Source organism: Corvus cornix, chromosome 1 (genome assembly GCF_000738735.6).
Source record: "Corvus cornix cornix isolate S_Up_H32 chromosome 1, ASM73873v5, whole genome shotgun sequence".
In the NCBI taxonomy this organism is placed as follows: Eukaryota; Metazoa; Chordata; class Aves; order Passeriformes; family Corvidae; genus Corvus; species Corvus cornix.
In genome coordinates this window covers 17417706-17442260 of record NC_046332.1, presented here as the reverse complement: position 1 = coordinate 17442260, position 24555 = coordinate 17417706, and the positions used below count along the sequence as shown (strand labels likewise).

The window sequence follows — 24555 nt, the reverse complement described above, 5'->3', positions numbered from 1 at the left end:
AGGCAGGGATAAACACAGCAGAGACAGGCCAAGTCTGAGGGGTGCCAGTAGTGTTCTCTTTCAGTTGTTTGAGGTGGCCTGAGTACGGCTGAGAATTGCACCGGAGAGGATGGAGAAACCATAAAAAGATCTCTCAAGGAAGTTGAGAGTTTTGGCAGGTTGAGTAAAAACAGACATTCAATCAAGATAGCTTTTTTTAAGAGGGTACTTTTGGACTGAAATACTTTAAAATATTTCTCTTCTAGAATAGAGTTCTTTTAGATAAAATTTTCTGTGAAAAGGTATGGCCTTTTCATGTCTAACTTTGCCAAATACTGATTTCTCCTTTTTGAAAGAGTAAAATCTCAGCAGCAGAAACTACTGAACTAAATATTGAATTTCTGCTAGATCCAAAACCTTGGTAAATATCCTAGCAAGACAAATGAATGTCAAACTGTTAACAGGGGCTGAAATGTTAATTGGAAAAGATCTATTAGACCATTCAGAGCTATGTGTGAGACCTGCCTGCCAGAACAGTTACCCAGCAAACACGTCTTCTCAGAAACAGAGGACAGCGCTCAATACGGGTGTGGAAAAGCATACCCATTCTCGTCAAAAAAACAAAAGGAGGAGCACGCACTAGACCAGACATCATTTAGCCTCCCAGCCAACCTCTGCAGCGATTAGAAGATCCAGTTTTCCAGACTTTTCCCTGTATCTGAAAAAGTATGGCTGTCTTCTGCCAGCTCCACTACCATCTGTATAGTTTTGGCAAGGAAGAAACAAGAATGAAATCTTAAGATGCTCATTTTCTGATAGGAAGAATCTATAACCACTGCCCCAGCTCACCCCCCAAAAAAGCAGAAAAACCCAAAACCCAGAAGAGGGGGGAAAAAAAAAAGGAAATTCCACTAAAAAAAGTATCATAAGTCCAGAAAACCATAAGGCCATGATAATTAAATGTAAGTCATGCCCAGGCACAATCCATCAGTAACATCAGGCAGAAAAATGGAAATTAGAAATAAAGTCAGGAGAGTCCTTGGTGGATTACTTGTATAAAACAACAGGGAAACCTGAATAGTTCACCTCAGGGGGGAATGCAATTAACTGAGGTGGTCCTGTATCAATTAACAGGGTAAGAAAAAGAGAAAATTATTTTAATGGTAGAGATTAAACTGAGGTTTAGGTTGGAAAGATAAAGAACTGTGGATCTCCTAAGTAATTCAGGGAGGGCACTTGTTTCCAGTCCAGTTTCAGGGCTCAGAAAGGGCCAGATGCACAATTTATCTAAGGCTTTTGAGATTTGCTACATATTAACATAGTTTCAGCAGTCCTTACTTAGCAAGTCAGTCAATATTGCTGCAAACCAGGTATCCCAGCGGCTAATTTTGAAATGCTGGTTTAGAGAGGCTTACAGCATCTGATAGCTTTAATTTACACAGTCAGCTGTGCCCAGAACCAAAATGCTGCAAAAAAAAAGTTTTTTGTTTCATGTGGATGTGGTCATCATCTGCTGCTCTGCTGTGAAGGTGGGCTCTGGGCTTCCTGGCAAGGCAGGAAGCATCTGTGGTGGGACACTGTCACGCATCTGTCCAGGAAACAGCATGTCGGTAGCTGGCACCCTAAATCAATCAACATTTTGGGGGATGATTCACTGGAGCATTGGAACATTCTTTGGAGATACCTTTGGCAAGCACACAGAGGAACCAGCAACTGGGGTGTATTTGATTTCATAGGGCCTGGGAAGGGTGGCTCTGCTGTGACTGCAGGATGGTTTCAGTTTGTTTCCCCAGCAAAGCCACCCAAGCCTAGTTGAGGTAGGCGGTGAAATACATCATGGATCCTGCGGCAATAGCTGCTGGTACAGGCTTGTAAACCACTTCCTCGACCTCAAATTGCAGCTGTGCACGCTTTTATCTTGCTTGATGTGTGGCTGGAGGTAGGATTTACTTTCCACTCTTCTTAAGAAACAAGGCTGTTAAGTGTTATTAGAAGCTGTTACTGTGATCTGCAGCATCCATTTCTCTAACATATTTATGTTTGCTTTCCAGCTTACCCCGAGATCTTCATTAGCCTGCAGGAGGGCTCAGCCAGCACCTCGCAGAAGGTGAGCCATTTTGGAGCAAAGAGTGATGCCTGTGACTGCCACCAGCAGGGCCAGGGAACTTGAGCTGAATCACAAGTAGGAGGGACCTCCAAACTGACCGAGCTCATGGGGCAGCAGGCAAGGCAATGAGTTAATGAGGTGCTCATGCCCTTTCCTCTGAGCGACTCCCACCCCCACAGCAGTGAGCACAAACTGGAGCTAGCTAAGGCCTTCTCTGTTGTGTGGGCCTCTCTTTTAGTTTTGGTAATGGCAAAACCTAAAAGTCTGCTGAATTGCACTGGCCATGCTTGGCATAAAACATATTTATGGGGCATAAAACATATTTATGGCTCATGTGGCTGACTAGCAAGCCTCTCTGTCTACTAGCTATGGTACTTTGCTTCCTGTTCCATCTCTCCAAGTTAAAGCTTTTGATCTGCAAGTATCTCAAATTAAGAAGGTTTTCCTTGGAAACAGAGCTTGTGGACAGGCAGAATCTTGTACTATCCATAACCACCCACCCCACACAATCCATGAGTCAGTTGGTTCTGCAAAATGGTACCATTTTCCTGGTGACCTATTTCTGGGTGTGGTGTTGGACATTGCAGGCTTTTGTCTGCACTGTCCTGTTGAACAGAACAAGCTGCAATCATGGGACTGGACAATAGAAACTCCCCCAAGAGCCTCTGTCTGTTCTTCACCTCCAAATACCAACTCCTTTACTTCTCTTTTCTGCCTTTTCTTGCAGGGCTTAAATCTAGTGAGGATATCAGATTAGTATTTCTTCATAGGAAGAATTTATAAAATATTATGACCTAAAAATGCCTGAAAAATAGGGCAATAATGAAGAGGTAAATAGTGGGGAGCAATTACACTACAAGCTCATGTGCTGTTTACCATGGCAGGGAAAGAGTTTCAGCTGGGTAGTTTCAGTCTTTGTACTGAATGATTGACTTCTGCTGACTTCAATACATCAAGCTTGCTTTCAACTAAATGTGGGAACCACTTTCTTTGAAAGAGGAAACAAGAGGGGTTTCTGCTGCATGAGTAGCACATGCTTTTTTCTTCTGTTGAAAAGAACAAGGCCATTTCTCTTATAACAGTGTTTAGTACTTAGCAGTGTCATAACCTAAACTAAGGTTAAGCTAAATAAACATAATTGGGAATGTCCAGGCAGCATGAGGATGAGACCGCTCACCCTGCTAGTGCCCAACCCTTATCCAGCCTTGATATTAAAGTCCTGCCCATCTATTGTTTGCTGAGAAATTAAATAGAGCACAAACACAGATCTCGGGAACAAATGGCACAGAACCAGGATGACTGCATCTAAAGCATCCAATTCCTTGTGATTTCTGGAAATCTCTTACATATTGTGTCTGCTACAAAGGTATCTAATTTTGTATATTCAACATATCATTGGGCTAGGCAGTCTTTTTCATGGGATTATTTTCTTTATCTGCCTAACGAAGGAAGGATTTACATGGCAATCAGAAAGTTTCTCATTTTCCTCACACACACTATGCCAATTACCAATTCCAGTGTTTTTCCATGTGGGTGTTTGTCACTGGGGGCAGGAGAGTGGGGGTCACTCTACATTTCTCCAGCCACAGCACAGGACTGGAGGGGGTTGGAGTCCTGACACCCAGGGCAACGGGTGTGTCCCTGAGCTCTCATTCAAGAGTGTCCACAATCAGAAAAATGAGGGGAGTGGGCAAGAAACACAATAAAGAGGAACAAAGTGCTTTCTTTCAGATCAGGATTGTGAGTAAACAAGCACTGTCTGTACAGGAGTTTGGAAGCTGGCAGCCAGGAGGGAAGTGTCGGAGGCTCACCTAACATACATATATATACATATGTGTGTGTGTGTGTCTGTATGTATATATATATATATAGATAGATGTACAGATGTATAGATGTAACCTAACAACTGCCTTTTGCTGTCCTGCAGCCTAGCGTGAGCTGTGTTGTGAGGAAGGCATTTCCCAAGCCGAGCCTCCTGTGGTACATGGATAGAGTGGGCCTAATGGAGCAGCCTGGAGGTAAAGCAACCTGTCCACAAGAAAACAGCACAGCTGCAGGAGTGGATCCCAGGGAAAGTCATGGCTGTTACCCACTCCTGCCACAGGGAACCTGTAGGGGTCTATCTGGCTGAAGGGGGGAGCGCCAGGCCTCCTCAAAGGAAACAGCTGGCATATGGCTGTGACCAGAGCCCCCTGCAATTGCCAGGGATGGGAACTATGGTTTGGCATGACCACACCATTCTTGCCAAATCTTTGACAGTGTCTCAGCAAAGAAACCTGTGGCTATATGAGCCTGCTTTCCAGTACCGATGTTTTGCACAGCTCTGACTTTTAGTTTGGAGTGTAACAAGAGGGTCTTTTCTTTCTTTTCCTCTCCCCAAGAAATTTCTGTGGTACAAGAAGACTGGCAAGACAATGAAGGTTTCTATGAGTTGAGATCAACGCTGATGCTGCAAGGGACCCATGAGACATATAAGATGTTCTCGTGTGTGTGTCTATTTCCCTTCCCATGGAATGAAACAAGGAATATTTCGTCAGAAGAAATATTTGTTTCCTTCGGTGGGTTTTTCACAGATAGGACATATCTAAAATGTTAACACCAAACACATATATTCTCTGTTATTTAAAATACTGAAGAAATGCCAAGAGTATAGAAGCTTTATTGTACAAGTTGATCACACAGCTTGAACTCTCTGGCAGGTTTTTTAGCTCAAATCTTTGCTCAAGCCTCTAAATGAGCTAAGAAACTCCTGCACAAACAGAAGACACTTGTTTGTTTAGGCAGAATCTTGCTGTCCTCCCCATACCCAAAAATATTCTAGCATAGCCACATGGCACCAGTGAGCTATTATAATCATGTGTTTTTCACTGAGCACTCGTGGCTCCCTGGGAAACCAAATCCTCAGACTCAGGGCTAAGTTTTACGTCTTCAGTAAAACATGCAAAAGGCTGCACTGCTGTGGGTGGTAGAGAAACTGCCCTATAACCTGTACTGTAGGAATTGGCTACATGATTAGGGAAGTGGGGAGAAATACTGTCCTGCTTTTTTGGTGAAAGCGGGAGACTTGGCAGTACAGTTTTCAGCACCTCTGAGGATGCAGTGTGATGGGTGAGAAGGGCAGACAGATTTCCTTTAGCACTCTCTTGTGCATGTCTCCTCCTCAGGTGCAAATGCATACCTTTTAAATTTTTTTTTTTGTGTATGCTCCCTGCTGCACAGACAATATGACTGAGCTGCTGACCCCTTAGCAGCATCTAGGGGCACATCACCTACCGTGGAAACCACTTGCATCCCAGCTGGGTTCTCTTGTGGCTGCGTATGTTCCTATTGGCATGTTTTTCCACAAAGTAAGACTGCAGCAAAAGCCACCGCTTACTCCTCTGGAAACATAGCTTCAGAGGGGAGGGAGAGAAATCATAATTTTTCTCAAAAATGACTCATTTCCCCCAATTTGCAGTTTTCTAGAAATGTATTCACATCGAAGAGATGTCAATTAAAGCAGTCTATGTTCTTGCCTGCAGGCTATGCTAATGCTAAGATAGATCCACTCTGTACAAAAATGTTAAAGTATTTAGATGTGACAGAAAGGAAAGAATTACATTAATTCTCTGCCATACTTTCTGCAAAGGTGCACAGTATGACACAAGCCCAAACTAAATTTTCAGCCTTTATAACTACTTTTAAGAATTGCTTTAATCTTTCTCTGTTTTATTTCCTTCACAGACAATAAGTCTAATGAAGCCTCAGCTGAAGTTTTTACTACCACAATTTCAGATGGTAGGATAAATTTGAGAATAAAATAACTTGGGTTGTGTTCGAGGTGCATTTATAAAGTCCTAAAGCTGTTGCAGCATTTACTACTCTAAATGGGTAGTAAGGTACCCCTTTCTGCAGCTTTGACTTCAGAGAAAATACTATAAACCAATATTTTGGTGATGTAATCTATCATAATTAAGACCAAGCATAATTAAGCTCCAGCCTTGAGGGGCACTTAATGTTATTTGTGATGCTTCATCTGGCATTTGAATATAGTTCTTTCAGTACTGAACTAATAATTAAAAATAACAGCCCTGCTAATGGAGGTTCTACCTTCTGCTTAAGTACACAGCCAAGATCCTCAACACTTTTGCTGTGTTAAAGAACTGATAGATGTTTCTTAATTTGTGTAAATTTGGTAAATCCCTGCTCTTCCCCTGCAAGTTTGTCTTATTATCAGCTTATTGCAGACAGATGAATGTTCTCTCCACACCTCAGCCAAAGCCCTTTGGGAACATCTCTCCTGGAGCAGTTTGCTCTGCTCCGCGTGGGAGGCAGCTGCACTTTAGCAGGGGGTTACATGAGTGTGTCAGAGAAATGCTGAAAGCAGATGGCATGAAAAAGTATGGGTTTTGTGGGAAAAGCTTCTGCAAGTGCAAGTTGTGGCAGGCCCTGGGGGCTCAGCCAATACCCCACTGGGCACCAGAAAACCATCCCAGATATTGGGGAGCCCTGAGAGAGGGAGACTTTTTCCTCTGCTGGCCTCTGCAAGGTGAGCTCTCAAAGGAACCCTAGCAACTTCCATCAGGCCACCACCCTGCTTCACCTTGCACACTGCAGAACCGTCTGGGAGCCAGGCACATCTCAAAGAGCCTCGCTGCTCTGGTTTTTAGACCTGTTGCATCTTTGGTAAGGAGTGCTTTACATCAGCCAGCTACTGTGAAATCCCTGTTAGCATGGGCAAGGCAAAGCTGAAATGCAAATGGAAGAGAAGCAGTCAAAGGAGGTACAATTGTTAGCACAGAAAAGCAGCTGGAGAGTGGATAGTTACCTGCTTATGCTAAGATCCAGTCTGCAAGGGTCACTCCCACCCAACGCCCTCCACACGTGCCTGACCAGACAGAGGTACCTTCTGGCTGCCTTCCCAGATATGTTTTTCTAGTGGAGTGTGTGAGCTTTCATAGATCTCTTCCTTCATGGACCTCTTTGGGGGAGACATAATCCATCCTCCTAGCCTACTCAGGGAGTACTTTGCCTCTTGTGATGGGAAAAATAAAGAAAGAAAACAGATATCTCAGGACATATATGCAACTTGGGCAGGATGGTGTCTCTGCTGAGCTCACCTGTGTGATTAACAGTTCTTTAATTAGAAGGAATAACTCCCCCTCCTCTTCTCTGGGGACTCAGTGAGCACTTTTCAGTGCAGAGTGTCTCTGAAATTTCCTCTCAGAGTTGCAGCCTCTGAAGTGCCTCATGGATGGAGCTGTGCAGCTGACACCACCAGGTCATAAATGTTATTTCAGCATCTGTGCTAATAAGGTGACTCTCTTTGTATGGAATAAACCCATGTGATTCATTTCTGGTTTTTAAGTTGAGGTGCCAGGGGCTCCAAAAATTTTTCCCCAAAACCTTTGTTTCCCTAGGGATTTCTCAGCACAGTTACCTCAGGTGCTTCACGTTTCCTTCTGGACTGCTTGGCTGAGTTGTGCATGAAAAGATTATTTGGAAATTTGGAAATTAGAAATTCTTGCTCCTGAACCTTTGAATCGCCCACTTTCCTAAAGCAGAATAAGCACCTTTCTCATGCCGAATGTTTGCTTTCATTCGTTAGACTTTGGTAATTCAGCACTTACATCTGCTGTCATGAGAGCCTCAGCTAAGGGGGAAAAATACTTTATTTCTTACTCAATGTATGTAGGATCTGTGCTTGACCACTGCCTAAATGTCATGCACTCAGAGTCCAAGGTGTGACTGGGAAAGGTCAGTGTGCTCTGGTACTGACAGTACCAATGGGCTGCTGCTTGGGAATTTGTGAGCTGTGAGGTTACCCAAGAAGAGATCTGACAGAAATCTTGATAAAACTGCCAAGTTAGGGCAGCATGTAAAATGGCATGCTGAATATTAGGTATTATTCCTACACATTTTTATAAAGTGGAATAATATGCCTATAAAACTGTAAATAATTTTGTCCTATTATGACAGACAGGTGCATGTAATAGAAAAGTTAAAGCCATCACTTTTCCTTGACCCGACAGCAGGGCACATTCCCATTCATTAATTTTATAACTAACTCTGTTTTACCAGAGCATGGATATGGATAATTACATGAAACTATCTTCAGCAATTGAGAGGAGAACCCTCAAGAGCAGGTGATCTCCTGGGCTTATATGGCTGTGGCCTGTTGTCATGGACCATTTCTGTCAAGGCCCTGGCTTAGCTGGGGAGCACCACATTCAAGTGGATGATCCACCCCAGAGCAGTCAAACTGAACCCTGTGTATAACAGCACAAATAATCAATGCCTGCAGCCAGCCAGCCAGCAGGAAAGGGTCAGCACTGATAACATCAGCCATCTGCAAGTGCCCACTGGAGTTGTGATATGAGTTTTGAGCATTTAACCTTAACTCCCACAGCAGGATTTCTGCTGCACAGTCTGCATTTACCCAACAGCTACTGCAAGCTCTTTGATCTAGGTTGTTTTGTGATTTATTTACATTATTTTCTAAAGAACTTATGGACTAAATGTGATACCATGTAAACTGTCTTTAGAGCACCAGACATCTCTGGCCTCTCTGGATTTCACAAGTCAAGCAAATTTGGCTCCTGCTTCCACAACACAAGGTAATGAATTGAATCTGTTTTCTCTATTGCTTCAACAATGTAGCAAAAAGACACATAAACACAATAACCATCTTACTTTTTTTGAAGCAAGAAATTTAATGTCCATTGAAGTCCTTTTCCTAGTACATAACACACTAGGAAGTACACTGACCACTGTCAGTGTAACCACAGTTCAGGAATAAATATATGAGAAAATACTGTCTTGAGTTTATCTTTTTTAATGCTCTGTGTAGGATATATTCATTAATTTTGGCAACTGAACAGACATCGAGTGTTATTGGCGTTTACAAAGAAGTTAATTAGTGTTATTATAGTGCTTACAAAGAATACCTATTGTCTTTAGTTAAATATCATACCTAAATAGAATACTGGAGGAAGATACTAAACACAAGGCTTTGGCCTGCCCCAGAAGAGTGCTCTTTGGGAGATAAATCACTCAACATAAAGCCCTGGGGCTTGCAGAGGCTTGACTGAGATATGCCAAGGCTGGAACACAGATTGCAGCAGTGCTGAAATGAAAGTTTGCTGCTTCTCACACTGCCTTCCCCATCTCCAAAACAGAGACACCTGCCTGTCTGACAGCAGAACAGATAAGTTGCTTGTCCAAGTTGAATGAAAGCCCTTCCGTCTCAACAAAAATATTAACAGCAAAGGCTATAAATATACAATGTGAACAGAGAGGATTCTCCTCACTGAATTATACATTTCCTCTGGTTGAGGTGGTACGAGAACAAACTCATAATGTGAGACGAATCTGAGCCATTTTTCTTCTGCAAGTAGCCCAGGAAGCAATTGTCTTTTATCAGTGCTCCCAACATGTGCCAGTCATGGTATGACAACCCTGGGTTAGCGCTTCTCCTCTCTGGATCACTGCTGGTCCTCACACTGGTGCCACCATCAGCTTCTTGACCAAATCTTCCGGGCTACAGTCGAGACACGACACCAAGGCCAAGCCTGCTGTTTTAGTCTACTGATTTGGTTCAGTTCCTGCTATTTTGCAAGTTTTTAATAAAAATCTAAGAGACTGCTGAGAATGGGTATGAGGGAAGAGTGCACATATATAGGCAAGAGGAGGAAGAGGGGAAGCAAAACCAAGGCTGTTAAAACTGTAGCCTGGTTTTGCTTAGCTTCCACAACAGCTCCATCACTGAGCCAGAGTTGCTTAGGCTTTGAGTGATACAGTTACAGCTGCAGTTCACCTTCTCAGGTTTGTTCAGATGGCTTGATATTTTTCCAAAAATGAGACAGTTGTTAAGAAAGATGGATTCTTTTTAGTAAATGTGAAATTGTTCTCTCGGGAAAATGAAGGTCTACATGCCAGCTGCCATCTGTCTGTGTTTGAATATCAGATAAATAGCTATCTGAGCTCTAGAAATCTTAGCACTAAAAAAATGCTTAAAGGAAAATATTAAATAAGTTGTTATTTGGCATCAGACATTGCAGGTGTGACTCTTGTAATCTAACTTCTTCAAAACTTCCCTTTGCTAGTTGGGAAAACAGTTTTGTTTCACTGGAGCTGGTGACATCCTGTCTAAATTCTGATTTTTATGTATGTTTGTTCATCACTCTACTGGTTTCAGGTCGAAACAAGCCAGTGCACTCAAGCTCCTGAGGTTCACCTGAAACTAAGCTGAAATAGAAAAATGCTTCAAATGTTTTGTCTAAGTTTATTTACCTATCTCAGTAAAACTCCTCTTGAGTTTCTAGCTCGTGATAAGCTTTCAAACCAGACAGAGCATTGTGTAGTGCTTGTCTGAGGGAAGCCAGCATCTTGAGTAGTGGGCTACACCTGTTTGACCTCAGTCAGAAAACAGGGAAAAAAGAGGGGGAAAATGAAAAACAAGTGATATGGCTCCCTACAGCAATTTTTACAAGCTTGTGTGCTTTTCAGCAGGAACACTGACTTCTACCACAGAGGCAAAAGGCTACATCAGTGCTACAGCAGTCAGCGAGACTTTGACAACAGCACGTGAGTAGACAATGCATCTCCTTTGCTTCACAGGACTGAAACAGAGGGGTTATGAAAGTGCAAATGTGGCACCAGCTCAGTGCGTGTTGGGTTGCAAATCTAGAGTAATCTGGAGCATCTTGCAAAAACCACAGCAGCAGATCTTCAGGTCCTCAATTTGTGATGCCTTTTCTCAGAGCATTAGCTCTGTGGTGCTTATTTTCAGCCGCTAGTTGAGAGTCACCACATTACCATGCAAAAATTATTACTAAGCATGGAAAAGTTGTGTCTGAGCAGAGGCCAGAAGTCAGGTGGAGTAATGTGTACCAGATTTTCAATACTTCACAGAAGCAATTTCCCTGTTGAGTTCCACTGAGTTAGAAGATAAAGGCTTGGGTTTCCAAGCTGTCAAGGATTTGCAGTGGCAAAAGAGGAATGAAAAAACATTTGAGCAGCCCAGTTTCATTAGACATATTTATTTTAATAATACTACAATTGAGATAGTTGCTAAGCAAATGTAGTGAGTGCTGAAGGTAGTTTATTGATGAAATAAATTGCTGGAGAAGCTAAATAAAATCGCAGAGCAGCAGTGAAATAATGAGATAATGTGGAGCAATAAAGGCTGGCTAATAGAACATTGAAAGACAGCCTCATTAAAGATCAATAAATCAATAAAAAAAACCCCTAGGGTGAACATTTTTTCACTAGTCTTTCCCTTTAGAAAATCTCTGCTCAGCAATACAAAGCCCATAGTGACTTTTCCTTTTTGACATCTTGGTTTGCCTTTGTGCGTTTGGAACAGGCAGGACCTGTCAATGTGCTTTTGCATTTGCATGGGAGTCATCTTTTGGCTGAGGCACAAATGTAGCAGCCGCTTTCCATTTTGTGAATGTATTTTTGGTAGCACTCTGGTGCTGATCTACCCTCGTACAACCCACAACCGTGCATTTATACCACAACCTTGTGACAGCTTCTAATGCTTCACAATTATGCTCTTGCACAGCTTGCTGGTTGCAATTTTTGCTAAAAGCATGCTGAATTGCTCTACTATTTGCAGGGGATACTGTGTGTTGCACCACTCATCTGCACATCCCTGCCACTGCTTCCCTGCACCTGTGCCTGCCTGAACACCAGCTAAGAGATAAGGGCCTTGAAGGGTCCTCAGTCCAGCAGCTGTAATTGAGGGCAGTTTCAGGCACCAGTGAGCCTGCTGAGGCACACACATGTATCCCTGTGCTCTCCAAGGGCCTCTGGGCTCCTATGACAGTGAGTACCATTATCATTTTGGTCCTGAGATGCCCTAACACAAGCCATTATGTAAATAAGAATAAATAGTGCTCATCAGTGTGCTGTAGAGAGCACAGTGCTATCGGATCTCTGTAAGTGTATATCCTTTTTTTTCATATGTAACTTTGTAAAATGCCATGCATTTTACAAATGTGAGATCTGTCATGCTTATTCACATAAAATCTAACACCTAGTAAGCAAGCAGAAAAGAACTGAATTAATATCCAAAAATCTCAGCAAATATTTAGAGTGGCCTAAAATTGGACTGATTTTTAGAAGGCTTTTTAATGCACACATACATACATATATATACACACACACACACATACACTTGAACTCTCAATTTCAGCCAAAGCTAGCAAGCATCTCACCATAAAGAGATTTTCTTGGTTCTGTCTGGTTAGCCATTTACATAATTTAAAGCTGGTTTTTTTTGTATTGAATTTATAAATCAACAGTTATACCAGAGACTTTCAGGTTCCTCCGTTATTTCATTTGTTGTTCGCATCAGAGAAAGTCAAAGAGTACAAAATAGCCACAGTAGAGCCTAATGAAGTAGTCATGTACAGGCTTGTATGATAATCAAAGGACATGATTCTTTTCTGTACAAATTTGAATGATTCCACCACTGAATCCCCACATCAGAAGTGCCATGGCAGCTCTGGAAATGCTGTGCCATTGTCTATTTGAGTATTTTAGCTATTATTTCAGAAGCTGTGAATGTGGAGATGGCTAGAAAAAACAGAAATGTATCCTTATGGAGCACTGATCTTAAACATCAGTAGCTTAACTGTATTAGGAAGGGAAAAAACTGTCTATAAACAGATGATGGATGATTTTTGTGGTTCAGACAGTACTTGACAGAGGAGACTGAGGTTTTGCTCAGTCATGACAAAGGTACGCTCTTTGTGTTGCTGCTAAGCCACTTAATATCTTTAGGTTTCTCATTACCATCAAAGCGGTAAAAAGCTTATCATTCTCCCAGATGGCTGCACAGCTCAAAGCTGGCTCAATGCTGGCTTGATGGAACATCTTAACAGGTGCTTGCTCTCTTCTCTTCTCTTCCCTTCCCTTCCCTTCCCTTCCTTTCCCATTCTCCTTTAATTTGATAAAAGTACACTTTTTATCTAACACCAGGTTGTAGGCCAAAAATGTAGGCATCTTGCCAGTGAATTTTTACACCCTGATCCTGGAACTTGATTTCCTCTTTTCAGCAGGGTGAATTACAGTGGGTTCAAAAGACAACCTTCATTTAAAAAAAAAAAACCAAGTAAGTTACTAAAAATATTCTGTGCCCGTATCTTTTTAGGTAACCTGTCCTACAGCATCACAGACCGGACAATTTCAGCTACTGGAGGAAAAGATTTGTTTACTACCAGCAGCCTGCTGAACAGTACTGGTGAGACATTATCCTACAAATCCTCTAGTTTCAGCATGCCACTGCAGAAGTACAAAACCTGGAGCCTTGTTTTGACCAGGGGATTTCAAAAAAAGGGAAAAGAGATGAAAAGAGGAGTCAGCTGCTGTGTCCTCATACCACAGGTTGTCACAGGCTTTTGGCATTCCAGCCTTCTCCTTCCATCTGCAAGCAAAGTTCCAGTGCATGTTTTCTTCCAGCAGCAAAATTTGGCCAGTCACACTCGTGCCCCAGGGAAATCTCACAGCTCATGCAGCATGGTGGACTGGCCACAGCGCTGGCTGCCATGGTGGGTAAGACCCAGGCTGGGTGCCACACCAGTATGGCCAGCCTTGCACAGCGTGGTGATGCCAGCACAACGGGAGGTGACACTGAGGCATATCGCCCATGGATCTCTCTGGCACCCAGGCCACTGCTGCACCCTCTGGCAGCTGGAGAAGGACTGTGGTCCTTCTGTCCTTCTTCTCCATGCCCAGGACCTCAGGGCACCTCTGTCAGCACACACAAGGTTGACTGTGCAGAAGGGGGAAGGGGACAGGAATCTCAGCATCCAGTAGGGAGAGGCAGCTGGAATGGGACTGGGATGCTGTGCTGCAGACAAGAGTTCACCTCAAAAGGCAGCTGAGCCCTTGGCCAGACGTTTTGGCAGGCTCTGGCGTCAGTGATGTGAAAAATGAACCACTGGGAAGGAGGGCTGGGGTGGGCAGATGTGCCTCTCTGCACTGTGAGCTTCTAGCAGAGCAGCTCACAGGGGAACTTGAGAAAGCCAATGGTTTTTTGGATAAATGCTCTCTGGGCTGTGCCTAAATAATCTTGTCAAGAGAACCAGTGGGTGGCTGAAATCAGCTCACACACCCAGTCAGAACAAAGGTGGCCTAAGTCCATAAATCAGAGCTGCAATGCTTGGAATTTGGGATCCTCAGCCTGGTGATGAGGGGCTGCACTGACAGCAGCGCTGTGCAGGGCAGGGAACAGCGAGCCACAGGCAGCAAACCTGGATTTCCCTCCTCTCTGAGGACACTCTGATGAGCTCTGACTGGTGTGTCCCTTTCAGGTGACAAGAGGAATACCAAAGCCAGTCGCTTCCCCTGGCCAACAGTAGTAGCTGTCCTGCTCCTCTTCTGCAGCTCTCTAGTGGCTCTAGGCATCAGGAAATGGTGTCAGTACCAGAAAGAGATGTAAGTACAACTGAATGGAACCACAAGGGTGGGAGGGGTGGCACAGAGGGCAGCACAAACTCTAACCCAACTGTTTGGATTTACACCTTTTCATTTGAGATGACACATAGCACACAAGGCCTTTAAGTACATGAATAACTAATGCCATTTTTTTCATACAGTATGAAAAGTGGAGTGTTCTCAGTCCTTTCATCTGTTCTGTGGGTTATCTTTAAAATAAACTTTAAGAAAAGAGCTGCAGTGCAGCTTCAGGGTGTAAGGGAAGAATAACAGTCAATTTTTGTCCCCAGAGCCCCCCATTTCTATTAGCCTCCCTGCCAGCTGCTTTTGCTCTCTCATTTTCTATGGTTACTTGAGGACATGTTTTAATGAAACTGTACTTCTAGGGCAGCTCTATTTGAGTTTTGAATAATATATATGAAAGTAGGCTACCCAAAACTCAATCCCAGTCAAAGAAGTGTTGAGTTTGTAATTATTACCAAAGTTTGATTCCCTGCTAAAGCACTCTGAGATCTACTGGTGAAAGCGATATCTACAAGACAATTATTTTTAATCTTACTAACATTACTAAAACACTCAAAAAATCATAGTTATAATTAATCACTTATGATTCTAAAAAACCCTCTTCAAACACAGCGGCAAATCCTGCATATCAAAGGTAAAAACAGGATTGATTTTTTTAACTGATTTGGGATGGGACCTTTATTTACAAATTGACCAAAAAAAGTTACGAGTCTTTAACTACACCTTCAGAGAGCAGTGTGAGCAAAAGCCCTGTGCAGGGGTTTTGAATGGTTCATCAGGACCATGTTCTCTTCTTTTAAAACATGAATGAAGTAAAATTGAGGTGGGAGCTGAGAAAGCCAAATGAATACCAGGAGGTGTGCTGGGGTTATAAAACACACTCAGGGAAGTCACAGTATGTAAGAGCGAATGTCAGGTGCTCTTATAATGACTTAGTGCCAATCCACCTCCTCCTGTGAACATTTTACAAATGTCTTTTGTGTGACTTTTGTGTGATAGTGCATTTTCTCTCTTCTATTTCAGTATGAACAGACCTCCATCTTTCAAGCCACCGCCGCCTCCAATAAAGTACACCTCCATGGTGGAGTCTGATGGGACTCCCCCATCCTGCCATGAACTGGAAAACCTGTAACATCACCCACACCCCTTGTGTAGCACACAGAAGACTGACACAGTTAAAAGGTTCTGCCTTTAGAACAGTGATTACAGGAGCTTGGTGTTAATGACCCATATTGAAATTCAGAGCTCCTATATGACATTAATTTTGGCAGCTGAGCACTCCTTAGGACACTCCCTTCATCCCATGTATCTCTAGGTACGCACTACATTAACACCATCGTGAGTGTCACTGTGAGATTACATGTGCTTAATTTGAACTGGGTGATTGACTGGGAATTTGCTGTCTTGTCCATAGCAGCAGATTCACACATCACTCTGCCAGCCTGACTGAAGTGTTGAAGCTTGTCCATCTATTAAATGTATAGAGATGACAGCTCTGCCGTATGGACACCACAGTTACATGGGAAACAGTGGCTGAACACAAGATTTTGAGACCTACATGAGCTGTTCTTGCAATTATTTATTTTTATTGTGAACTAACATAACCCAACATATAATTTTCTATCTCTGTGAAACCAAAAGAAAGAATCAGCACCAAACACAGAAAGAAAACATTCTGCATCTCTTGGCACAGGATTGCAGCACCGGATCATGGAGAGTGGCTGGTGAGATGAAAGGTCATGGTGCAGGCCTGGTGCAAGTGTATGCAAAGAAGTCTCATTGTCATCGGTGAAGTCACAAGAAAGCTAATTTTGGGCTCATGTACAAGTCACCTGTGGGCCAGAGACTTAAGGACTGAAGCAAGCCTAAAGATAATGGAAAATTCTAGTCCTTTTGAAAGGCCTTTGAAATTGTACTTACTTTTAAGTCTGCGCTTCAGGAATTATATTTACAGTATACATTAAAAAAAAAGAGAATTTAATAATTTTAATTTGATCTTAATGAGCTTCCATCATTTGCTATTTTCACATTTTCTGAGACCTCAGGGGTAGTTTCCCGGGTGGCTTAAGCCTGTGAAAGAGATGACCCAATCTTCCCCCTGTCCTGCCCAAGCTACAGATTTCCTTGTATTGACACTAATGAATAAATGATGGTGCAGAGGGTGGGCTCGGCTTGGCCCTCTGCACAGTTCTCAGCCAGGTCAGCAGCTGTGTCATCACCAATGCAAGGCACCAGAGCTGCAGGAGGAGCACTGCTTTTGGCAGCAATTACAATACCTTCAGGCAGCCAAGAAACTGTCCCTCTTAAGTTTGGAAATGCATTGTTACCACAATGGTATTTCTGTAATTAATGCAAATCAGCTAAAATTCAATCATGTCAGGCTTAAAATTGATATTCTGATTTAGGAATGGGATTTTCTTTATTTACTGCTAAACACTGGTCGATGAGTGTCAGGGTTCAGAGCACTGTATTTCCCGGGACTTTAGATTAAATTAATGGCTTACTGGAAAAAATGATCTCACAGACCTTTTTAGCATATTTTGTTGTATTATTTACCTTATAGTACAAGCAGTTCTAAATCCATCATCTGTGTGGAACAGAAAACACTTTGTTTCCTACAAAACTATACCGACCAATGTTAATTTGAGCATTTCTTGTCTGTGTGGTGTTGTAGGAGCCCAGTAGTTAAACTTTTGTCATACTGTCCGTCGCTGCAAAAGAAGGCCGATTTTTGCCCTTAAAAAAATAAATTAGAAAAAAACCACAAACAAACAAACGACAAACCCCCCCAAAACAGATGGATAACAGTGTTCCAAGGGGTGTGGAGAGCCAAGACGTTCCTCCTTGCCATTAGACGAGGATGACTGTCTGCAGAATACGTGCCGAAGAGGAGTTATTTTATTATCTCGGGTGTTCTGATCCCCACGGTTGCTTCTGGCCAGAGATGTTCCCTCGGACCGTGAGCAGCGCTCATGGGTGTCAGCGCTCCCTGCGGTGAGCCCCGCTCCCCGACCGCCCATCCCCGAAGGATGCTGCTGCTGCTGCTGCTGCCTCCGTAAGCGGTGCTCGGCGGGGTAACGATGCCCGGGAGCCCCCGCCTGGCTGCGGGGCGCTTCCAGCCTCTCCCGAGGGTTTTCCCCAAAAATCCCTCCGCCGGGACACGCGGGCGGGCACAGCAGCTGCGCTCCCGCCGCTCGCCAGCAGGTGGCGCCGCAGCACCGCGCCCGCCGCCGAGCGGGGCTGCTCCCCGCCTCCCTTCCCTTCCCTTCCCTTCCCTTCCCTTCCCTTCCCTTCCCTTCCCTTCCCTTCCCTTCCCTTCCCTTCCCTTCCCTTCCCTTCCCTTCCCTTCCCTTCCCTTCCCTTCCCTTCCCGTCCCACCGGCAGCAGCGCGGGAATGCGGCGGTGTCCCTGCCTGCCCCCGGGGCGGAGGGACGGGCACACGGAGGGTGCCTGCCCTCCTCTGCCAGCTTCAGAGAGGGAACAGGGAAAAGGGGCAGCCATCAGATTGCGACCTGAGAGAGGAAATCCCCTGCGTGCCAGCCCCATCTTCGTGGTTTTCTGCAGCTAAATTTGGTGTAGGATCGTTTCTATTCTGTTTGCCTCTATCTGTTCCTCACCACGCTAAGAATAGAACATACAGTTTACTCAATAATTGTAATTTAGTTCAAAACTGACCCCTGCTTTAAAGAGAATAAAACCCAACCAAACAAAACACTCAGCTGCAGCAACTTCAGCTGCCCCATCCCTGGAAGTGTTCAAAGCCAGGCTGGATGGGGCTTTGAGCAACCTTGTGGAGTGGAATGTGTCCCTGCCCATGGCAGAGGGGTTGGAACTAGATGATAACTTCAGATTTTTCTTTAAACCCAGAGCATTCTATGATTCAGTGATTGTTTTTGGCAGCTGCTGCCCCGGTACATAAACTGGAATCCTTGGCTTGAGCTTGGGTTTTGTCAGCTCTGGAATTAATTGGCCCAGATCAAGTTACCAGATGCTTGAAGGTGGCTATGGGAGTATTAGATAAAAGCTTTTCTGTAAGCGGAAAATGTTAAAAGCTTGCTGTGTGGCTATAGTAAAGATTTTTTAAGAGACTCTTAAATGTTTGTTGTGGTTTAACCCCAGGTGGCAGCTCACTTCCACCAGTAGGATGGAGAGAGAACTGGAAGAGTAAAAGTGAGAACAATCATGGGCTGAGATAAAGACAGTTTAGTAGGGAAAGCAAAAGCTGCATACTACCAAAGAGAAACAAGGAATTTGTTCACTGCTTCCTATGGGCAGGCAGGTGTTCAGTCAATGCCAGGAAAGCCGGACTCCATAATCTGTGATGGTGAACTGGGAAGGCAAAACACCGTCGCTCTGAATGTTCCCCTTTTCCTTCTACCCCAGCTTTATATGCCAAACATGACACCATATGGTGTGGGACATCACTGTGGTGACTTGGGGCCAGCTGTCACAGCTGTGTCCCCTCACAACTCCTTGTGCACCCCCAGCCCACTCAGTGGTGGGGTGAGAGGCAGAAAGGGCACAAAAGGCTTTGACATTGTGTAAGCCCTGCTCAGCAGTAATGGAAATATCTCTGCATTATCAACACTGTTTCTATCATAAATCCAAAACACCAGCTCATAAATCCTCATACCAGATACTATGAAGAAAATGAACTCTACCCCAGCCAAAACTATATTGCTAAATGCAAATCCATGACACAATAAAACATGTAAAGCAGACCCACGTCAGGATCTGAGGTCACGTAGTAACATGTAATGTCATACTGTGAAATTAGCTGGGTCTGCTGTATATGGTCTTTAATACGTGCATTACACAGCCATAAAAGCAATACACTGGAAAGCTAAGCAGCTAGGTGGTTTTATGCACAAGTGGTTTTCATCTGCTCCTGAGGAGATGGTGAATGCTGCAGGGTGAGAAGAAAAAATGACAAAAGCAAGGAATTTGTTCTCAGTATTTGTTTGCAGTTGCTAATGTGCCTTGTGAAGTCAGCAGCAAGGCCTGGGGATTTCAGTGGAGTAAGTGACTCTTCCCAGGACTCTGTCATTTGTATTGCTGCCTGTTGCATCCAGGTGGTGCTGGGCCCTGCTGATGGAGGGCCAGGAAAGGCTTCCAGCCCCAAGCCTGTAGTGTGTGTGGAGCAGACAAGTCTCCTCAGCCTGGTTTCCACCTCTCTGACAGAGAGGACAGCCCTGAGCTTAGAGGATGCCCTGGTCCTGGCACACCTGACAGCCATCCCAAGCCCTAATCCCCCTGAATTACCTTTTGCCTCACTCCGAATCACACAACCTTTTTAAACAGTATTGCAGTGGTTTCTCTTACAAGGCACCTTTTGGTCCTGTAAATCAATTACGTTTGGCTTGTTTATTTAAGAAGCACCCCTATAGTTTGCACGGTGTGCTCCAGTAATTGGAATGCAGCCTGGGAGCAGGCTGTGGGAGAGCACAGGCTGCCTGGCCGTCCCAGTGCCAGACTCATTAGGTAACAGCTGCTGATAATAGGCTTTGCCACTTGGGATTTCCTGGGATGGGCTGTTTCGCCCATCTTAATACCGACCTATGGAGTTTCTCTTTTCAGGGATGTTCTCCTCATTGCAGCTGTGTTGAAAGCCTTGAGAAGTGCTCCAGCTTCGTTTCAGTGTTTGTGTTTGCTTTACAAAGTTGTGCACAGAAATTATACCTGTTAACCAGCACAGGGTATTGGTTACTTCGCGTGGTCTTTGCTGGATTTAAAGCCATCACGTGTTAGAAATGGAAAACGTTAGAAAGACCTGTGTATGCTTTAACTCCAGAAGAAGCAGGATACAAATGAGAAATTTTGTTTTATTTATTGTTTATGTTAGTAAGCAATTCTTCCTGACTCTGCAATTAACTTTTGAGCAATAAACCAATGGAAAGCTCCTAAAAAGCTCTGTAGGGGGGTAACGACTGCTTAACCCTGTCTAAGGAGATTTTAATGGAAATAATATCAAATCATATTATCTTTGAAATTATTTCTTAAGGACAAGACAAAGCTCAGGGAAGTCCACAGTAAAGATTATTTGATTTCAGGGAACATCCGATTATGTCTTTAAAATTCCCCTTCCATCTGCTTTCTAGCCTATGATGTTTCATCTTTTTTCTTTCAAAATCTCTTATAGCAGGTTGCCCTGATAAAACTTTTAATCAGGGCAAAATAATGTATCTGTTTGCCCCTTGGTTCCTTTCCAAACGGGATGACTTCCAGATTGACTCTGGCATCCTACACAGCCTCAAACACCCTCATGTGGTGTAAACGAAAAATTGAATAGCTCGCTATTGTCAAACATACGGCTCACAGATGCCGGGGCTTGGCTTGCAGCAAACAAAGGGAGAGGGAGAAGCAGGCAATATATTGATAGAACTGACACTGAGGCCATGAGTGATGGGCAGAAAAAGGAAGGGAAGTCAATATTATATTATATTATATTATATTATATTATATTATATTATATTATATTATATTATAGAAATCTATGTATTTGCAATGGGCTTAGGAAGTGCAAAAAGTGCCGTGATAGTAACAGTGGTTTTCTGACTTGATGTAAAATGGAAAATGAACACTGCTACTTGTGATGCACTTGAAAGAAGTGGCGTTTTAAATGCAGTGATGTCTGCAGAGCTTTGTGACTGAGTGCGTCTGATGGTCTGATGGTTTGAAATGTTAAATAATTCCATTGCAGTCAGGGTAAAAATGGTAATGAACAGCTTGGAAGAGTCTGAGTATACTTACATGCAATGTTGAGCAATTAGCTTCTCTCTGTGCGAGTGAATCCTGCAGTTTTCTTCTCATCAGAAGCAAAGTGACCTTTAAAATGCACAGAAGACACAGAAGCTGTTCCAATAACTTATTTGATCTATTGCCTGCTGATAAATTGCATGTAAGGATTTGGAATTTACATGGCACTGTAGACTTTGGGCTGAAAAGGAAGATTTTGAAAACATTAACAGAAAGCTTTCTAACAGTGGCAATGCAGCCTGTTTAAGAATGGGACGTGTTATCAGGATATTCAATGTGGTAAGGAGAAAGAGGCTAAGCTCCCTGTAGCACCTGATATTATCAGCTTCTTTTCAGTTCCTTTAAAGCTCTTTTAAAAGTTCATTGTTCTGGATTTATATTCTGTATATGGCAACCCACATGTTAAAATTGAAATAAACCACATTTGTGTGTTTGGAATTGGCTAACAGTGAAAACCATATGCCTCTTGGTGCTTAAATAGCACCAGCCTGATCTGCACAGCTAATCTTTTTACTCTGCATTTGAAACAGGAGGGTTAGGAGGGTGGGAATGGGATTTGAGCTGCTAGATTGTCTAGGCTGCCTGTGACATTGGCTTGTGCTCAGCACCCAGGCAAAAGGGAATAGCTGAGCTCTGTGTAAATCCGCATAAGGCATAAATATGGCTATATAATCTGTGGGGGAAAATTGATAGTAAAGCTTTAGTCAGGCTATCCTCATTGCTAAATGTGATTCATATGGGAATGCTCCAGCTACATGGAAAAATACAACAACCTACTGACCTTGATACAGGATTTAAAAATGTCAGTAATGTGATGTTTTTCCTGCCTGCTTAGGCATTCATTTTTGCAGTCACTTGCTTGAAGTGGAGCATTTGAATGGTCTCAAGTGACAAGACCCTATATAATTTGTGAGTTTAGTCTGTGGAAAATAAAATTGTATTATTAATGCCATTTGTTCCCTCTGGCTATCTTAATTAATGATCATCATTGCAGGGTTTGGTACTGATTACAGAAGAAAATTACAAAGTTTTGTATAGATGGAAAGAGGTTGAGGTTTTGGTGAAAGCAACAGGTGATTTAATGCTCTTCTTTCTTAGAAAAGGAAGGGTTTTTTTGGACCATAAGAAAGTCTTGGTAGTGATTACTGCTGGCAAGCATCTGTGCATAAAATCTGACGCTCAGAGCTGAAGTCTCATCCCACAATGCTGAATGGATGCATGTCCTCCTTCCCTTATCGTTCTGCTTGTGAGCTGGTGGTGTCCCACACAGTCTAAACGTCCTTTGAAGGTTGGAGATCTAGATACCATCTTAACCACAAGAGCCAGGGTGTGCTCATCCTGCATATCATAGCCTGGGGGTGCTGAAACTACCTGTGGACAAGGGAGAAAGTCACTGAGCTGTGGTAGCACAGAAGGACCCCAGTGCTGTCACATTCCCCAGTACCATGGAACAGTGATGGCAAATGGTCAGAGGTTTTTGTGAGGCTGTGAAGGGAGAAGGTTTGAGACTCTTCCTGCTTCAGGTGTAGCCCCCTCTTTTCTAGCTGATCTGATAGCAGAGGACTGCTAAGACCTGCTCTCATGGTAGATGTGATTAGATTTCCTTCTCCCATGTCAGAGCACACTCTACTGCTCCTCTTCAGACTCCGTTGCCTGTCATACACACCCCATTGTTATGTCCTTTGAGAGATGGGAAATGCAGGATGGGGCCTGGCAAGGACACCCAGCAGTACTGTGTCAGTAGTCAGCCTTAATAATTTTGGTCCTAGACTTCAGTGTTTACAGTTTCCCTGTCCAAAGGCAAAGATGTCCCTGGGAACATACCAAGCTCTGTCAAGTGGCTACCCCTGCACTGCAAGGCTTTCTCATCCTGCAAAGCTACACTTGACACAGCCGTGGTTGCCAGCTGCATTCAAGGTATTCACAAGTGCTCTTTTCCTGGACAGCCACAAGCTGCAAAGGTGGGGGCATGAGAGAGTGAATAACATACAGTAGAGCAGACATTTAAAGGAGATAAACTTGGGAGTGGTAGGGACTGTTTGGAGCTCCCACATAACAACCACTCTCTTAGTTGAAGATACAAATTTATTTACAAGAGAAAATGCTTATGATCTCATACACATGCCTTTGAAGAGTGCACCCTGCTGCCTCCTATATCGGGGCAAGTGTGGTCTTCATGGGAAGGGGGAGCAGGGCTGCAGGAGAGTGGAATACATGCCAAACCTACCCTCATGTTCTTCCTTGAGTGTGAGGGTCAGGAGTGCCTTGTGAAAATTTATAATACAAATTACACTGGGTTTAAGATTCTTCAATATCAAAGCTCTAAAAGCAAAATGTCTTTGTTCACTTCCTTGAGAAGGAAAATGCTGACTCATGGAAGGAGATAGATTCTGGTTGTATTATGTGAAAATATATAGTAAATGTGTATTTACAAATACATTAAGTTTATGTGGACTTTAAATATACAGTTCTGTCAGCAGTTTCACTACATATCAATTAAAGCATTCCGTGAATAATGTGCAAATTGTAACATACCAAATGAAAAATACTTGCTTAATTAAAAAATACTTCCTTACAGACAAAACAGAGGACTTCCAAAATACATACTTTTGGTATTTTGTATTCAGACTTTAATAATTTGATAGTGAAAAATTATCTTTCAGAATTGTATTTGTGAATTTGGTTTTTTTCACTAACATATGATGGAGTAGGTCTCAGTGTTGTATACCTAGTCATCTCTATATCCTATGGGAAGAGTATGTTTGTACATATTTGTAAGGAGCAGTTACGAGAACATGCTCACAAAGCATTATCCTTCAAAGACACGTAATAATGCAAGGAAGGAAAAATGTATCTTAGAGGATCAATTTTGTGTGACACAGCAAATCCAGAAATTATTTTGGAGAAAATTCTTTCCCCAAAAACCAAATGCAGTGAAAGGTCGAGTGTGAGACTGTTGGGGAAAGGGAATTGTGGAAGAGCAAGTGGTGGGATTGAGCCTGTCCTATCTTGCTCCTTAAATCTTGTGCTGCCGTGTTGGCTCCTGCCAAGTGTAGATCTCTCCAGATAATACACTTAACTCACCAGTCAGCATCATAAAACCAAGGTGCTGGCCCTCTGTCTCGGGGGTAGCTTCTCTGGAGCTACAGCAGAGGGAATTAAGGAATTTTAGGGGGCTTGGTGTACCTCTTATACAGAACGGCTGAGAGAGCTGGGCCTGTTTGGTCTGGAGAAGCCTGAGGAGAAGCCTCATCAATGTCCAT

General features: G+C 43.3%; 1 protein-coding gene across 6 annotated transcripts in view; it reads left to right on the top strand.

Moving 5' to 3' along the window:
* The window catches only part of CD96 (CD96 molecule), a 31581-nt gene extending 15044 nt beyond the window's left edge, over positions 1–16537 (top strand). For 3 of the 6 annotated variants that reach the window (XM_019283769.3, XM_019283768.3, XM_019283767.3), the window contains exons 6-14: positions 2031–2086; positions 4014–4104; positions 4468–4644; positions 5810–5863; positions 8611–8682; positions 10574–10651; positions 13227–13316; positions 14389–14512; positions 15560–16537. In XM_019283769.3, coding sequence (XP_019139314.1) covers positions 2031–2086; positions 4014–4104; positions 4468–4644; positions 5810–5863; positions 8611–8682; positions 10574–10651; positions 13227–13316; positions 14389–14512; positions 15560–15668 — 851 coding nt within the window. In that variant the 3' untranslated portion in view covers positions 15669–16537. The remainder of the gene's footprint in view (positions 1–2030; positions 2087–4013; positions 4105–4467; positions 4645–5809; positions 5864–8610; positions 8683–10573; positions 10652–13226; positions 13317–14388; positions 14513–15559) is intronic. The other 3 variants (XM_019283770.3, XM_019283773.3, XM_019283771.3) reach the window with 3 other exon arrangements.
* Positions 16538–24555: the final 8018 nt, after the last annotated feature.